This window comes from Manacus candei, unplaced genomic scaffold, assembly GCF_025592945.1.
Source record: "Manacus candei isolate 608988 ecotype Guabito, Panama unplaced genomic scaffold, ASM2559294v1 h1tg000103l, whole genome shotgun sequence".
NCBI lineage: Eukaryota > Metazoa > Chordata > Aves > Passeriformes > Pipridae > Manacus > Manacus candei.
Genome location: NW_026138151.1, coordinates 1,181,835 through 1,200,243, shown reverse-complemented (window position 1 = coordinate 1,200,243; position 18,409 = coordinate 1,181,835). Strand labels below are relative to the sequence as shown.

Below are 18,409 nucleotides of genomic sequence, written 5' to 3'. Positions count from 1 at the left end.
ACTGAAGTTTCACAAACTCCATTCAACCTTTCCCCAATCCAAAATGTTTTGCAGTAATTGAATGTATTTACCTGGAAGTCATACAAGGCAACAATGTTTTCATGCTTCAATTCCTAGAAAGAGGGGAAAAAAAAGACTGTAAGAAAGGAGCAACAAAGGGCATATAGAACAAAGACTGAAGGAAACAAGTCAGTCTGCCTTTACCTTAAGGATTTTTATTTCCTTGCCCAGCAGAGTTTGTGATTTTGCAAGGTTCTTCTTGTTAATGCATTTCACAGCTACTTCCAGCTCAGGTTTCTGAAATAGTGCATATGTAATGCAAAGGTAAATGTAAATTTCACCATTAATTTACATTAGGATAAGCAGCCTCTTAACAGATTACAAATACTATTGAACAAAGTGTTGTGCAGCACTGGTAAAGGCCTCTCACTTCACATCCTAATGCCTACCTCTCGCTTGTTCAGACTTGCCCTTTCCAAATTATGCTTGTCAGCCCAAGGAGAAAAGCCCAAGGTTTGGGTTTTTGCTACTACTTTATATGGCGATTATCCTCTTATTTAATCACTAGAAATAAACGCACTGTGGGAGCCACAGCTTATCCCAAGCCCTAATGATGGAAAATCCACTGTCGGATTGGTTTCCTTTTATTTACCAGTATGAGATTTCTCCTCCTCCTGGAAAAATTAAGTGGAGAAAGAAAAGACTTCACAGACACAAAATAAAAACCCCAAAAAAACCCAACCCAAACTAAAGGAAGAGCTCTCTACACACTTCACAGACAGCGTGGAGGGATTTCTCCCCCGCACTCCTTATTTTGGAGGTGAGGGCAGGTTTTGGGGGGGGGTCTGTGGACACCCCCCAGGCAGCTGCCGGCCTCCCAGCCCCAAGGTGAAGCCACCTGCCGGGACACACGCCTGCTCCCAAAGAAAACTCCAAAGAGAACCATAATAAATAACAACAAACAACACGCCTGCCATCCCCAGGGCTGCCCCGAGCCCGGGGTGATGCCCAGGCTGGAAACAGCGATCGCAGCCGGCGGGGACGAGGTGACCGGGACGCGCTGCCCAGCTCGGCCCAGACCAGGAAATAAATAAATAAATAAATAAATAAATAACCGAACAAAAAGCAAAGGGAAAAAAAAAAAAAAAGCCGGCATTCTCACCTCTTTGTGCCTGCCTTTGAAGACGACGGCGAAGGCTCCGTGCCCGATCAGGTCCTTCCTGCTGAACTCAAACTTTCCCACCGCCTCCATGGCGCTGCGCCGGGGGGTCCCGGGGGCCGGCGGGGAGGCTGCGGCCGGGGCGGCTTCAGAGCTGCAAAGGGACGAGGAGGAGGAGGAGGAGGAGGATGGCGGTGATGAAGGAGCTGCCTTTAAAGAAAATTAAACCTCTCCCAATCCAAACGCGACGGGGCAACCCCCGCCACCGCCACCACCACCACCGTCCCCCCATTCCCCCAGGGAGCGGCCGGCAGCCGGAGCAGCCCCGCTCCCGCCGGCTCCGCGCCGGGCTGCGCTCCCCACCTCGCCCTCGTCCATGGGCTGCCTTTTCCTGCCGAGCGGCCGGGAGCCGGGCATTGTCAGCGGCCGGGGCGAAGCTGGCTCCTCAGCGGCGGGCCTCCCCCATCTCCTCCTCCTCCTCCTCCTCCTCGGGCCGGGCCGGCGCGGCTCCTCGGGCCCCGCTTCAGGCGGGGCTCCCCATGCCGAGCCCCGGCCCCCCCGCCGGCAGGCGCGGCTTCGCCGAGAGTCCACCTTAAGCGCGATCCACCTTAACGCCCGATCCGCCTCGCGGCAGCGCTCCACCTTAAGCGCGATCCACCTTAAGGGTGGCGGGCGGCCCGCGCCCCCGGCTGTCGGTGCTGGGGTCGAGGTCGGGGTTGGGGTCGGTGCTGGGGGTCGGGGTCGGTGCTGCGGGTCGGGGTCGCCCCGCGGGTCCCGCCGCTCGCTCGGGCCGGGCCCGCACAAAGCTGAGCGGACGGAGCGGGTCGTGCCGGGCAGCGCAGGCGCGGTGCGCGGTGCGCGGCGGGGGAGGCGGCGGCGGCACCTGAGGCGGAGCGGCCGGGCCCGGCACATTTAAAGGCGCCGCCTGCCGCCCGCCTGAGTCAGCGCCGCGGCCCCGCGGGCCCCCCGAGCCCCGGCCGGGCGTGGGCCGGGAGGGCTCCTGCCGACCGCTCCGCCTTTGGGGGATCACGGAATCGCTTCTGAGCTGGAAGGGACTCACGGGCATCGTCAGAGTCAAACTCCTGGCCCTGCACAGGACACCCCCCACCGTGTACCGGAGAGCGTTGTCCAAAGGCTTCTCAAGCTCTGTCAGGCTTGGTGCTGTTACCACTGCCCTGGGGAGCCTGTTCAGTGCCTGACCACCCTCTGGGGGAAGAACCTTTTCCTTAGAGCCAACCTAAACCTCCCCTGACACAACTTCAGGCCATCCACTCGTGTCCTGTCACTGGTCACCAGAGAGGAGAGATCAGTGCCTGCCCCTCCACTTCCCTTCGTGGGGAAGTTGTAGACCTCGATAAGGTCTCCTCTCCCTCTCCTCTTCTCCAGGCTGAACAGACCAAGTGATGTTTCCAACAACTAAAGAAATGTGTCTGTTCAGGTGAACTGTTAAAAGTTCACCCCAGGAGCCATTGAAGGGTCCAGATGGACCCCAGTCCCACCACCCTCTCTTCTCCCCCAGCATCACCCACCTCCTCCTCCACAGGCTCTGGCCCCTCTCCACACACTCCTGTGCTGGGGGACCACGGCTCCTCCGCGGGGAGCAAACCAGGCTTTCAGAGTGCCCGAGGGTGCCTCCATGGAGCTTTCCTCTGAGAAACCCTTGTTGAGCTGCAGAGCTCAGCATGGAACCACTGCTGCGATAAGAAACCTTTCCTGGCCAGAGCCTGGTGTGCGTTTTGGCCGTCCCCAGTCTCTTGCCGACCCACAAGCTCTGCCCTGTGGGTGTGGGCTCACAGGTGATTCCCTCTGCCGCAGGAACCTCTCATGCATTTGCCCCAATCTCTGCTCCAGACTGCCCAAACCCACCAGCCCTGGCGGTATCCGGAGCACTTGCACACTCCCTCCAGTCTGTACACTTATCACGACATCCGACGCAGAACATCACATTCCAGCTGCAGAGAAAACAACGTGCCTCGCAGGCAGCACCCCTGCTCGCACACTGAGCCTGGAGTTTGTTTTTTACACAACTGCTCAGTATCGATTGGTGTATTGACCTATGTCAGTGCAGCAACACCAAACACGCCCTGCCCGCACGATGCCAGCGGCTCCGCAGTCACCCAGCACAGAGGGTGCTCGGTGTCGTGACGCCGAGTGCCTCCAGTTATCCCTGTTCACGGCAAAAATTAGGAACAAGCAGCACTTCACAGCGTCAGGCTGTGTTATCTACACAAAAGCCGTGGCTGACTGATAAGATGTCTGGCCTCTGGTCTATTGCCCTTGGTTCCTGCGTAACTCATGTTCAGGTACCTTCCTCTGCTTAAAATTTTGGCAGAGAGATGACAGCGTATACCAAAGGCCGTTCTAAAAGTAGCAGTGCCTGACTGGTCATAATTGGTGTCTCAGATCCCAACAGTTATTTAGTGCTTTGTGGGAACTGTAAAGGTCATAAGGATATTCTTCAATGGGAATCTGATGATTCTATCTGTTGAAGTAGCCTTCAAACTTAAGCAGGACTAGAACACCTTTGTGATTTCAGCAGAAATGAATTTAAAACCTGCTTTTTAAAAAGATATAATATACTTGTTTTCTTTCACTCTTCTAGGCCTGTATCCTCCACATCTACAATTTCAGGCCATTGCCAATGATCACAAGGGGATAATTAAAAAACTAACACAGACACAGACAAAAATGTCAAACATCATCAAACTTCCAAAAAATATCAAGCTACTTGGCAAATGCCAGACACAGGATTTAATTTTACCTGTTGTTAAAAGCCACTGTCTCTAACGCAGAAGGTAATAGTTGCAGAAGTTTAAGGCAGGAAGTGAAGAAAATGTTTTGAAACTTCTCAGATGATTTCAAGGCAGGCAAAAATCTCGTATCTGCCTTGGCTGGAAAGCAGCCAGAGCACCCTGGTTAGCAAGTGCACTCTTGCAAGAACTGTGGTAAAATCTGCAGTGCCCACAGGTGCTTCTGCCTTTCCTTCCCCAGCACAGCAAAGACACTCAGTCCCAGAGCTGGGCAAAGGAGGAAGTCGATATGACTGCTGTTCAATTAGGGGCCAAAATATCCCGCTGATGAATGGACTTTGTTCTGTACTGCACGTGCTTATTTTGTTCCTTCACGTGCTGTTGGTTGTGAAAAAAAAAGCTTAACGTAACTTAGATTTGATTAAAGGTGGGTCCTAAGGTAGCTTTCTGCACATGGCTGTCTACAGAGCCAGGTGGCAAAGTCAACCAACCTCCTCTCTGCTGACGTTTTATTTCGATTTTAAGCAAACTGGGTTTGTTTGAAGCAGGCTCACTGGGGAATAAATGGAACTCCAAGGTAGCAGAAGAACTGTTAAGGAACTTGGGGGTCTGTACAAGGATCAGGACCAAGTTATACTGGATGCCATGGGCACACGTGAGGCACCACACTTGCTTTGAACCACTAGTTTAACATTTTCAGCGTTTAAATGTCTCTCAAATGCGTCTTCAAAAAATAGAGTAGTGAAAATACTTCAAACTTCCACAGAGATTTAAAAACTTTTCCCAGGATCACTAATAAAATGTAATACCACTTGACAGCAAATATGGGTTTGAGATGTTTGGAGTGCACTCTGCAGACACATTTGTTCATGTTGGAACAAAGAGGGATGAAAAGCTTTTTAATTAAAAGTAGGATTCCTCAAATATTTTTTTTCTGTGGTTTGCTGATTAAATGCTTATGCTCTATCAATTCTTCCCTGATGTCCAGAATTCAGTTTGAGTATGTTTAGGCCAACATCCAACACATGCAAATTCTGTTCTCCTCCCACAGTCTCCCATTTGCTAATGATGAAAGCACTACCGCCAGCACGTATTCAACTACTTCCTCAGATGGAGGCATTAATCTTTGAGGGGACAGAGCAGAGAGTTCAATTTACTAATGCAAACTATGAGTGGGGAAAGATCTACTGCTGAGATTTATGATGGGTGGAGAAAAATATAAGCATACACCCACTGTGGGAAACCTTTGAATATTGTCTTGAAATTATCTTTCTAATTTAATGCAACTTTATTCTTTTTTCTAATTCAAACGTGTAGGAAAACAACGGCCAAGTGATATCCTGATGACTTAAGTGATACTTTTTTCCAATACCATGTTTTAATCAGGAGTCATAAATATTGCTGTTTCTGTCTCCTGTAAGCTCAGAGTGCCATCCTTACCTCTGGGCTGCAGAGGCACAATGTAATTATCTCTGGGCTGGGGAATTGGTTAAAGCTACAGAAGTATGAGGGAATTATGCAAGAGCAAGCAAACTCAGAGTATAGATTTATAATAAAGACAGAATAAAGATTTCCATCTGGGGCTAAACTGTTCTCATTACAGTCCAACCTATGGAATAAATTATGCATGTACCGAACCAGTAGCTCAGGGTGTGTCTGAAGCTCACGTAGGTACAACTTTTAAACAAGCTCTTTTTGGAGGAACCTGGAGCAGCACAGACTTCATTTTGGACTGCAAAAGTTTGACTTGGAAGGCAGGTGGATGCTGTGGAGAGCTGGTGCATGCTCAGCTGCCTGCTGCTGTGTGTACTTTGCTGTAGGCACCAGAGCTTCTGTGCACACTTATGTGAGACTTCAGTCCCTACTCCCAAAGAGCAAGATGTGCCCCTTTGCCTGTGCCTTCTATGACCAGTGACATTTCACATGTGCTCCTGTATAGCCGAGACCTGAGCTGTCATATCCCAGAGAACCTGTGTCAGATGTGTGACACGTTTCTTCATGCTTTTCTAGCTCCAGCTTCTTAATACAAGCATCCACTGTGGGCCAGACAGCCACCTTCCCCAAGATCCTGATGTCTTTGCTTTTCTAGTTCAGCAACTCTATCCTGGTGTTCCCCACACTGCCCGATGAGAGATCAGAAGCCACCCATGAAGCTGAGCCACTGCATCTGGAAGGCGTGGGGGAACCCTTGGCCAGATGCAATCACAAAGAACAAGTTCTTTCCCTTGCTGTATATCTCTGTTTTGAAATCAAAGTTCTGCTTGATGCAGAGAGAGTTTCCAAGGCCCTCCTGTGTAATCTGTTTATTACAGCAATTGCCTCACAGACACTGAAGACCAGGACAAAAAAACCCAGCATTTCTGGAGGAAGGGAAATGCCAGACTATGAGCAAGATGTGATTGAACATGTTACCACATATGGGTTGAGCCTTATAATTGATCCCATGTCTCCTCTTTGTGTGAAATGAGTGCAAAGCCTGAAGATGAGCTTTAATATAGGCTGTAGCTCAGTCCTATAAAGTGCTGTTGCTGGGTAATTAATTTTCTTCACAGAAGCAGATGCCAAAAAAGATGGACAGAGTAGCACAGGAGGAAAGATCAGAGTATGAGTTTCAGGGTACATCTGGATGAAAAGCACACACTGTATTTGTGTGGATTCAAAATCTGATGCAAATTCAGGCATGTTAAGGCAGTTACACATCCGCTTTCCACAAACCTCCTAATAGCTGAGGGTAGTTGCCAGTATCTGGGCAGAGCCAACACTAACCTGAAAGCTGGAATTTTTGCCAGATTCATCAGGAAGGAGTGAAGGTACTGAATATGCAGTGCTTGGCTGAAAATCAGTTTGGTGGAAGAAATATGTGGAAAGTCTACAAATATCTAAGTCATAAAAGTAAATATTAGCCCAGCATTAATGAACAGAAGGGAAGCTACGGACTGAATCTAATGGAAAATTAAAATTACATCCTTTAATCATACCCATTTCTGATGTCTGCTATTAGGTTGGGTTCTGGCTCAGTACAGTAAGGGTAAGACACAAATTACAGTAGAATTGCACCAAATCCACCAGGATAGGAGAATTGTTGTGTTGCATTCCTGGAGAGGCTGAGTGAGTAGATTAATTTGGAGTCCTGAAAGCACCTGTAAATTTACAGCAGCAGTATAAGTCGTGTCAAGAGTATTTGTGCATACCTCACCAGGGATCTGCAGAAACAACATTCCAACTCTGGTAAAATGCTTTTGTCTTAGGAAGGGAGTGATCCTCCACTCGCAACATCAGCTCTTGATCAGTGAAACGAGACACTGGATTAAGTGGTGGAGTTCACAATCTGCTCCAGCTTTCACAGCCAACTGCTCCCTGTGTCGCACGCACAGCAGAGTGGAAAACATTTAGGTGACATCTAAACACGGGATAACACAGCTGGAAAGCCTGAATGTTTGAGGTATTAGAGCATTGAGGTTACTCAAATACCAGCTGCTGGAGCAATATGGCATTTAGCATCACACACAGGAGAGGAAGAATCGCTTCCCATGTGCTTCCATAGCCCTGTCATATTACTTTGGGATTTATTTATGCTGTGGGCCACTTCACTGATTAATAGCGTTGAGAGATTTAACTGGCCACTAAATTATCCTGGCAGGCCAGGTCTGAGTTGTTTTATTACCCCCTCCCCACACATACACACCAGCTTACTGAACAGATATTATGAATTATTGAAGGCAGTGTTTTAACGTACTCAGCAAGGTGCTCTGGCAAGGGGCTTCCTGGGTTCCTATGGCATTTTAATACCAAATATATTTCACCTACTGGCAGAGGGCTCTGGGCACTAAAGGTTGTACGTGGTGTTCAAATCTGTTAGCACTCACATCAAGGATCATTACCTAACCTGCCTGTCAAGCAGCTGATTATATTAAAATGAGGTTTGCCAATAAATAAGAGAGTCTGCAAATCCTCCACCCAGAGCAGTCTGTTTTCAGGCTAATTGGAAGCTATTTTCTGCCAGAACAAGTACTGCTTGTCCATAAATCAGCAGGTATCACTGTGCAGTTCCTCACAAGATGTCATCTCTGCCTCTGATGGGAGCAGACCCACACTCACCACCCTCAGCCTCCCTGCACAGCTGCACACACACACTTCGCTCTGTGCCATCCATGGGGCCCCTCAAAGCAGTCCTGGCAAAGCCAGGGTTTGTTCAGGTACAGACTCAGGCCTCACTTTTGTGCTCTGGGATTCCCTCCAACATCCATTCAAGTCAACAGGATCCTCTGCAGCAACTCCAACGTGCTTTGGCACCAGCCCTGGCTTTGGAGACCTCTGCATTAAAAATAACCAGTCACCTCATGGCATGAGGAAGACTTTTCTTTCACATAGGAAGCCAGAAGAAGGTTGCTCAGCTCTCAGCCTGGACTTCTTTTTAGATAGGGCATGGCCATGGTGGGATGGATGAGAAGGGGCCATGACTAATACAGGGTAAGGCTCCAGGTTTAAGGACCATCTTCTTCTCCAGGAGAGAGCTAAAGTTCATGGTCAGAAAGAACCTTTCAGCCCAATAAAGTCTGTCTAAAGCAGTCCAGGTTGACAGTGAAGTCACATTATCACCTCAGGTGTCTTTGACCTTCTTAAAAGCAGCCTTAAGACAAAAATCACCAATGAAATCTAAAATATTAGAAGTCAGCAGTGACTTCCCAGAGAAGCCTGCATCTGTCCTGTTATGAATCAGAGGCCTTTGTTGTTTTTCCTGCTCTAAAACCTGCCACTTAGAGAGCAGGTTTAACACCCTTTCACTGCTGGATTACAGCAAAGAGCCACAGAAACATGCAGGGTTATAGAAATACTCACTTCTTCTTCTCTGTCATGAACCTGGGAAGTCCAAGACATGCAACAACCTAAACATGGCATTCTCTGGTATTTTCTTTTTGTCTGGGCTCTTTCTAGGGTTTGGTGCCTCAGCACTGGTGCCCAGGGGGAGGGAAGGCACGGGCCAGGAGCACCCTACTCCTGGGACCAGCTCACTTGGGATTCCCAACTGCTTCCAGCAAGCTTTCAGCTTTGCCTTGGGAAGGGACTGTTAATGAAACTTTCCTCTTTATGACTAAGTGGCTTGGAGGTGTCTGTGTTTTCAAGTTGGCCAGTAGCATATACAATTTCAAGTAGGCATTGGTCCAGCCAAGGCCTTACTCAGCCCATGTAAAGGCTGGGCAGAAATGATAGCTTCCTTCATTTACAGATGTGTAAATAACAGCTGTAACAGCGAGGAATGTCCACAGCAGATAGGACAAGGCATAAGAAGTATCAGCAGCTGTGAAGGAGATCTGTCCCCCTGCTGACGAGTTCAGAAGGGGAGTGGGGTACCCAGACAGCCGAGCACTATCACTGCTGAAGCCTTCCTGGATGAGGGTGGGCAAACATCCGAAAGGAATGACACAGGCAAGGACAAATCGTGTCCTTGGAGAAGCAAATTGTGTCATGCCCAGCTCTCTTCCCATTTCTGTGGTTTATTTTCGGTGTTCTAGTTTTGGGCAGAGGCTGAGAGTTTCTCTCCCTAAAAGCCCAAGATGAGCAATTACTCCTAAATCTCTCCTTAGAAATTGTCACTCCTATGTATACCAAGAAAGATCACTAGGGAAAAAAAATACTCAGGCTCTTCCTCTGGACCTGTTATCAGTTTTCTCACCTGACAAGGACAGGCTGCTCACAGGAACTTGAAAGCTGAGCCTGGCCACTGCTGGTTGCAGCAGCTGGGATCTGTACCTGTGTTGCCACACTCCAGAGCAATGATCCCTAGTCCTTGTGTGTTTCTAGGAAACCAGAGGGACAATTCACCCACACAGAAGCCCAAATCAATGAGTGGCACGCAAGAAAAGTTTCCACTGGAGCATCAGAAAGGTTTTTTTAGTGTTAAGTGCTTTCAAATCCATTTAAAAAGTATATAAAAACAACTGCTCTGCTAAGATGTCAGACCCACCCATATCTATATTGCAGCACTTATAGCTCCATAGCAAAGAAGAAGACCTAAGGACAAGGTGATAATAAAATAAGTTATTTTTAATCTGATTTTTTAAATTATTTCTTTCCTTCTCTTTTTGCACACCTGAGCTCTCTGCTCTATGAATTCACAGAGCAATTGCCCAAAATGCAGTTTAGGTGAAGCACTTGTCTGGGATCAAAGGTCTGTAGTTGTTGACTTCTTGCCTGACAAATCAGAGATGCATTTTTGAGAAGTATTTAGGCATTCAGTCCCCTAGACTGTCTCTTCCTTTCCCTTATCTGTGTAAACGACAAAGTCTTTGAAGACCTAATTTCTCATCATTATTTCTGCACTACTTTGGTTACCAACTAATATGGTAATGGTTATGTCCAATTAAAGACCAGAAATGTACACAGCTCAGCATTTGCCATTTGTCCCTTGTCAAACTCAATGAGGCACATTCACTAATAAAAACAAATATCTGAATTAAAGCAAGAGGAAAAAGGATGACCCCGGCTTATGAATTCTCTGTCCATCGCTAATGCTCTCCCCAGAGAATTGTTCTGCTAATAAGTCAGATTAACACTAATATTTCCCAGTAGAGGATTTTGGTTTTATTGACACTATAAAATGTTGCAGGATGCATTTGTGATGCACATCCAGGCATTGGGAAGACACTTGACCTGGCAGTACCAAAGAGCAAGATCATCCAGAACTATGAGAGCCATGGTGCTTTCCCATGACTCATGAATTCGTAGTCAAATATTCCATGACTCAGGGATTAACCTGACAAAACCCAGAGGGAAGAAGAGCTATGGGGTTATTGGTTGACAAGAGCCTTTTAAAATTAACATGGCATAATAAGCAGGATACCAACATCCTCTTTCTGACTCGTGAGAAACTCATCAGGAAGAGTTTTATGCATTCACTTATTACCAAGGGACCTCAGCTGGGGTTATGTAATTAGGATGGGACACTTTTTGCAGCTTCGAGGCTTGAATAGCAACATTAGTAGAATCCAGTTACAGAAAGCATAACCACATGCAACAAGCTATTAATACCAGTTTGTATTTAATTGCAGTTCCCTTCCATTCTAGTGCAAATAAACAAAATACAAATACATGGAAACCAGAATGTAGCCATAAATGAACCACAAGATAAAATACAGGAGACAAGGCTGTCTGCCTCCCCTCCAGCCAAAAGGTTATGCACTTGCTCAACAGTGTAAAAAGAGTAACCTGGCCCCATGGACAGGGCATGGAAAGGGGGTCTGCACACACATATCCAAAGTCCTGGATGCATTCGTGCTCCCTGCTTTGTGAGGAATTTCCTGGGAAGCTCTGGGCACCTCTGCATCAGCAACAACATAATCATGGTGGTAAATTAAGTCATGCAGACAGACCTCTCTGTTCCCTCTAAAACAGGGTGGGTGGAATTGCAGAGTAGAGAGGATGAAATACATTAAATATTGTGGGGCCAGTAATCGACTGCAGTAACAGAGGCCATAGGAAGGTCTGGGATCCTGCTGGTCAGATGTGTAAATTCCAGAGGAACACAAAGGAATTGCCACTGGAAAGCTTGTCCACTTGGGACTTACAGAGGATAGAAAATGCCCTTTTATTTTTAATTTGGTATTCATTCTCAGCCTGACTCTTCCCATCTCTGGGATCCTAATGGCCTATTTGAGTTCTCTTGGAGATATAATACTATAGACCTAAGTCTAGGGAGCAATGCAATACATTTCTGCTTTCAAAACATCACAATCAGTTTGGTTTAAATAACATATCATTCCAACAATACTGACTGTATGCTCAAGATTTTCTCCTTCAGAAGCTATATATGATGGATAAAGAGGAGAAAAGCCAGCAGAAGAATAGAGTTTAAGTGGCAGCTAGGGGAAAGAGAGGAACACTGGAACTATTTGTTTTAAGAAAACTTGTTTATTTTTAATGACATCCTGTGGTTTATAAGACTAGGATTTGTGCTTGGCACAACTTCCTTCAGATCTCAGGGTTTACACTGAGAATCAGATTTTTCTGTCAACAGTCTTAATCTTTTAAACTAATGTAGTATACTTCATGAAAAACTCCAAGCCCCTCATCATCCTCAGGCTGTGTGTTTTAAGACCTTACTCAACCATTCTCAATTTACTGTAGCACCCCTATAGGAGCCTGGAGCCTCACTCAGCCAGATGAAACAATTCTAATTACATTGACTCGCACCAGGAGAGGAGCTGGGTAATGCCAGCCAACATGCTTAGGAGGAGAATCAGCTTGAAAGACATGTGTAATCATTGTGACACCCATTTAACGTGTCACAGGACATGAAATTGAGGCCATGATAAAAAAGAAACCTGCTGATACCTGAGTGAGCACAGTGTGCTGTGTAAGGCACAGAAGAGCTGTCCCTGTGACTCTGACACAAGAAAAAGCCATTGGACCTGAGCAGCAGCAGCCATAGCAAGATGCACACTCATTCCCTCCCATGCTTGCATATTCCTTCTGATCATCCCAGGTGACAGAGAGCTGAGAGGAACAGATCTTTGAGGATGGGAGGTTTAGTTTTTCTGACAGAGAGCTTCAGGGGAAGGTGCCCCATATCTGAAGAGGATGCCCCACTTAAATAAATATATATATATATATATATATATATAAGAAAAATATGCCAGGAACAATGAAAATACAAACATTGTCAGGCACTGCAAGTCAGCACTGTCACTGAGGATGAGAACTGCCACCCACAGACCCACCCACGGCCAACCAACCTGTCTAATTTGATCAGAGAAATTCTTGTGGTTGGATTCAGTTAGAAAGACCATGCACAAACAGGCCCTGGAGCAAATTACACCATTTTGACAACATGAGCGTGCTCTTATCTGAATCACAGAGGATCTGCTGTTACACGGGGGATCAAGTGTCCTCCCTGTAATCGTTCAACCAGTTCCCTCATGATCCAGGAGCACATGCTCTGCCTCACAAGGGAAATGTCCTGCCTGTCCCTGGCCATCAGCCTGGCTTGGGCCAGGTGGAGGCATCCCTGGTCATCCCAGCAGTGAGTTACCCAGCAGCTCCTGAGCAGCACACCATGTTCCAGATTCCAGCCTGCCCCTCGTGGCTTTCCTCTCGCAGAGGCCTGGAGCTGTTAAGGGCAGCCCTGCCAGTGCTGGGTTGTTCCAACACAAACACCCCCTCACTGGAGCGCCACAGGTTGCAAGCAGCAATGAAGAACCACTGGGCTGGCAGAAAAGGCTGCCAGAATTCCTGCCTTAATTGCCTCTAGCAAGGGAGGGGAGATGAAAAATTTCAGGAGAACATGAGTAATGAAAATGTTCCAGATTCACAATGAGCGATGAATAAAGGCAGCGTTAAACCTACTCTGTAACTACACAAAGTGACCAGCTTATACACTGCTGCCTTACATAACATCTGGGGTTTTTTTTCCTTCTCCTTGTTAGCCAGAAAAATCAAGGCCTCTTTGCTGTTTGCCCTCTAACTTCATTGAAGAGTAAATCCTCTTATCATACACTTCACTGTAACAGGTTTGTGTACATGTATTTTCCAGAAAATTTCCAACAGAACTCCCTGTGCTGACTGCAAGAACTGTTATCAATCAACTGTTTTTAAATAGACAATGATGCATACATAGCCTTGGCACAGGTTTTGTTTTAGACCTGTATTTCATTTCTCTTGAAAAAGAAATATGTTTAGCAGAGTTATCTCTTTGTGTCCTTGACCTCTACCAACTGCCAGTGCTGAAGACCCAGGGGCAGTAAAGGATTTAGCCCTTTGCTACCCACTGCTCAAAGGTGTCACTCAGTGAAGGTTAGGGTCAGGCTATGCTAATAAATTGAATTTAAGCATTTCTAATGTGGACAATATAGTGCCTACCGACCTTCTACTCTCTGCCTGGAATATATACATTTTAATATATACATTATTACAGCCCCAATAGACATGACTGTCAAGTGTCAGCCTGAGCCCAGAAGCAAAACAGGACAGAGCCCTTAGAGAAGCAGGCTACTGGGAGGTTCCTCAGCTCTTCAGTGATCTCAGAAGTGACCTAAGTAAGAAGGAGGGAGCTTAAAGAGCTTAAAGAGGCAAAAATGGATCCTTTCTGGAAATACAGAGAGCAGCTGAAGCAGACTCAAACAGTGCCTCTTGTCTCTGCTGTGTGTGATGAAAAGGATAAAAAAGGAAGCCAGAAAGAGTTCCACCTCTGACATTAGTTTTTTTTTTTTCTGAAGCTCTTGACATTTTTAATAGCTTTTCAGTTACCCAAAGTAGATGTGATTTAACTTGATGTTATAATATTAGTACTGTCTGCTGTGTAAAATGAAACACTAGAAATACCAACCAAAGTACAGCACAAAGGGAAAGTAATTATAGGCAGTATTTGAGCCTGAAGAGTCAATCCTTTAAGTTTCAGGGCTAATGAATTCCTGATAAAAAACTTCTGAGTCAGAAAACTCATGGTAGGACTAATAGGGAATATCTAATTAACTTGAGAAAGCAATCAGAATTTGTCAAGCACAGGTAGTTATCCAGTCCAGACTGATCCCAGGAAAGGCTGTGACTTTCTGGGAATTATGGAAGATCTCAAGTAATACAGACAAAAAGACCAAGGGGGATGGGGGAAAGAAGAAAAAAGGTAGAATCCACAAAGGGCACATTGAGATCTCCAAGCCTGTGCTACTGGGAAAGTCCATCTAGCTAGAGATTAAGCCTTGCCACAGATTGGATAATTTTTTTGCAGGAATTGATGAAAACATCTCGCATATCCTACCAAAAAAAATAATCCCACAGATATTCCCAGTTTATTTTAAAGCCAAAGTGCCATCAGCACATCATACCTATTGCTCTGAACTGAGCCCCAGGGCAGAAACATCCTGCTATTTTTTCCTCCACCGTGGATCCTGCTCCTGAACCAACACCCCCAGCTGCACAGAGCCAAGCAGACCCCACAGACAGAGCAGTGTGGGTTTCCTTGGGACTATTTTTTTTTTGAACTGCAGACATTCAACTCATGACTACCTGGTACATCTATTTTAGTATGATAGAGCAGGGGGGCAAATCTCAGTTATTGCCCTGAGTGCTGCTTACCTTGTGTGTTAGGACAGATTTTAACCTACAGAACATTGCTGTAGCCAGAGCATTGGATGGTTGCATTCCTTGTCATGCTTTGCTACTGATCTTGGCATATGGAATCCCATAAGGCTGGTTTATGCCTTTCCTTCCTTTACCCTGAGTTTTGAACAGGCTCAGTGATACCAAACTAGCTTGTTTCCTGAGCTAGCTCACGCCTGGGGCTGTCTCACCACTCTGTTCCTGGGTTTACCAAGCAGCAAAGCACAACAGCTTCCCAAATGCTTCAGTCCCAAAGAAACTCAGGCCTCCACATGGCTTTAAGCTTGGAACTTTCCAAAGGAAGGCAGCTCTGAAATATTTGTGTGCAGACTGACAGCTTGTGTCCCAGGCACTGGGACAGAAATCACTAGCAGAGCTCCAGAGTTCAGAGTGAAAATGCTGTTCTGCATGAAACTGCACAGAAAGACCAGACACTTCTCATTTGACACAGAGATGGTCTGATGATTTGTCTCAGGTTTTTTGTTTGCTTGGTTTTTAAGGCTATGTTTCAATCACTCTCAGTCATTTCCCCTCAAGTTAAAACCCAGCTGTTAATTGTAGGTGTTTCATCTCGGTGAGTTTGTGAAGCTGGAGCCAGTACAGTGGAAATCCCACACTGGGCACCAAAAGACTCTGCTGAAGTTTATCGTTTACTGCTTGAATGGAAAGAGTAACAACCCAATACAAATATTTGGACTTCTCTTTGTTCCTGGCAGGGCTCTTGCAGCACACACACGAGCAGATTGCGTTTGGTTTTGCTAGGATGGGAGAAGCAACAGAGACACAGCTGGGTAGGAGCCAAATCCAGCACACAGGAGAGGCAGAGGCTGCTCCAGGGCTGTGCCCAGGTGTGCAGGGCTGGAGCACCAGAACAGGTAGTTTTATCAAGGCAGGACGAGTTGGTTCCTGGAATCTTATCAGAGTGTAGATCAAGGATGATTTTTGATCATGAAGAGCAGCACAGGGCAGAGTCTCCCACGGGTAAATCCTCTGTTTATGGGACTGTGAGCAGAACTGAACCAACCACCAAAAGATACAGATCTTTTGCTCCAGATCTGAGCAAAAACCCCGGTGGGTCCAGACCTGGACCTTCTTCAAAACTGCTCCAGCATTGTTACATCCCACTTGACCACAGCACACCTTTAACCAGACAAACAGCATTCTTCAAAACAACAGCATTTTCCTGTCGTTTTTTCAGAGTAAGGGCAGGACCACTGGAAAGCTCAGCAGCCCTGGCTGCATGACCATGCAGTTGTGTGTCCCACGGCTTTCACATCTGCTACAAATCCAAACACCTTGTGTTTGATGCTGTGGAAACTCATGCAACTCCCCCACCCTCAAAAAGCACAGGAGCAGGAGATCAGAGCCCTGCACCGCCCGCAGCCCAGAAGGCCGCGAGTGGACCTGGTTTCACTGATAACAACGGCACAATTTACACACCCGCTGGAAAAACAAACAGTCTGGTGGTTGATAAGCCTGATTCCCTGGCTCCCAGCCCAAGAAGCAAAGCTTGGGAGCACAGAGGAAAGGATTCAGAAGACAGGCCTGGAGTCAAACAGCCACCACAGAGGTTATTGAGCAGGGACCTGCACTGGGACAAGTCGAGGAGCACTTGTGAGGGCACTGTCTCCCCAGCTGGCTGCTGCTCCACTCTCCCTTCTGGCACTGGATTTCACCAGCAATCACAAGGGGCTGCTTGTCTCCTGTTTGGAATATGAGTCCCTAGTGACATAACTTGTAATCAATATAAAAGGCAAGATTAGCATTAACTTCCAACGTTTCTCTCACTGCCTTAATCCAGTATGTTTTGCTAAGTACTAAATAACACCAAATACTGCACCTAGGCATTTGTTCTGGCATGAAAAAAAGCCAAATTAAATCTGCCCTGCAATCATGGCTTCAAAAGGCAAGAAGTGAAGGAGAAAATCCAATAGCAGCACTGTCTTTGCTGCTCTGCCCGTAACAATGGGCTCAGCCAGACACAGCAGCAGCACAAGCTGCTCTTCTGCAGTGCTGGGAAGAGCCACCCAAAATACCCATTTCAGAAGTTCAGTGCTAGGATGGATATTCACAGATACGTGTTTGAATTATTGCTTAACATTTACCAGAGCTCTTCACATCCATCTCTGCCAACACAGCCCAGAGCTGGGTTCAAGCGAGGTGAGAGCCCTGACTCCAGGCTGAGAACAATAGGGCACTTTCTCTCTGCTATCTGCTGCACAGGTACAGCCCCAGAGCTCCCCTGGGCACACCTGCCCAGCCCAGCCCAGCCCAAACAAACCTGAGATAGCGTGGGCAGAAACACACAGCTCTGCCTGTTGGCAGAGCCTGCTGGCTGGTGTTTGTTTGTTCACCCATAGAGACACGGGCAAGCACGTAGGGAGCAGGGTCAGATTAAAACTCAATGCCTCAATTGTGTTTGCAAGGCTCAGGATGGCATTAGAGCACTTCCCATGCTTTGGGATACTTCTTCTGAGCTGGTAAAGCAGCCCCTTCAGGTATTTGTCAAGACCATTTCTCTTGGCAGCCTCCTGGTGGGACCCAAGAAGACAGGAATTGCTGAAGGGTCAACATCTCCTGGCAAGCACTTACCAAGTCAGCCCGTACCAGTCTTCAGATACTCAAGCAAGGAGAGACATTACCCCTGAATGGCTTTGCTCAGGATCTGCAGAGGTGCCAGCTCACACAGCTATAGCCACTCCATCCTGCCCATGCCAAAGGGACTGGCAGAGCAGGGCAAAGCACAGAGCCCTGCGCTCACGGTAACGTGGGAGGCGAGGACACCTGCGCTGGCTCCCAGCGGGGTGGACAGATCGCCTTTGGCAGCGCCCAGAGGAACATGTTTCACTTTCCTAATGAGAAACAGCCTCTGCCAGTGGAGCAGCACTGGGGCCACCCCCTCTGCATGACAAACACAACACCAGCCCTGGTGCAGATCTCAGCGGGGCAGCCGACAGATGAGCTGCCGCGACAGAGCACGCGGAGCAAAGTTCTTCCATTACGTCACTGCTACCTCGAGTGACCCAAGGGGTAAGAATAACAGCCAGGCTCCTCTACATCATGCTGCCAGAACTATTTAGACAGGCTCCCGAGGGCAGCCATGAGCTTGCTCCCCTGGCAGGCTCACAGGGAGAAGAGCTTTGAGAGCTAGGGCCCATCCATACCCCTGAAGGAGATGGAGGCCAATAAGGACATGACTTCCTTCATTCCTATAAATGCAGGAGGTGCCAAGTGTCTGATATGTGCTTTGTAAAGCAGGATTAGCATGGGCCCTGCAAAGCTCTGCTCACCCAAGCATGGCTTTTGCTTAGAGGGTTTCTGATCTCACTTGTTTGTCCTGATGGTACATGACCATGAAAGCCTTCCACAGCCAACAGAGATGAAGGAAGTGCATTCCTAATGAGCTGCT

General features: G+C 47.2%; 1 protein-coding gene across 4 annotated transcripts in view; it reads right to left on the bottom strand.

Moving 5' to 3' along the window:
* ULK1 (unc-51 like autophagy activating kinase 1) overlaps positions 1-17,856 on the bottom strand; it is a 94,508-nt gene extending 76,652 nt beyond the window's left edge. For 2 of the 4 annotated variants that reach the window (XM_051769190.1, XM_051769192.1), the window contains exons 1-4: positions 1,523-2,054; positions 1,163-1,313; positions 205-297; positions 72-113 (exon numbers count right to left, since the gene is read on the bottom strand). In XM_051769190.1, coding sequence (XP_051625150.1) covers positions 72-113; positions 205-297; positions 1,163-1,252 — 225 coding nt within the window. In that variant the 5' untranslated portion in view covers positions 1,253-1,313; positions 1,523-2,054. Of the gene's footprint in view, positions 1-71; positions 114-204; positions 298-1,162; positions 1,314-1,522; positions 2,056-17,592 lie in introns of those variants that run through there. The other 2 variants (XM_051769191.1, XM_051769193.1) reach the window with 2 other exon arrangements.
* Between the last annotated feature and the right edge of the window lie 553 nt (positions 17,857-18,409).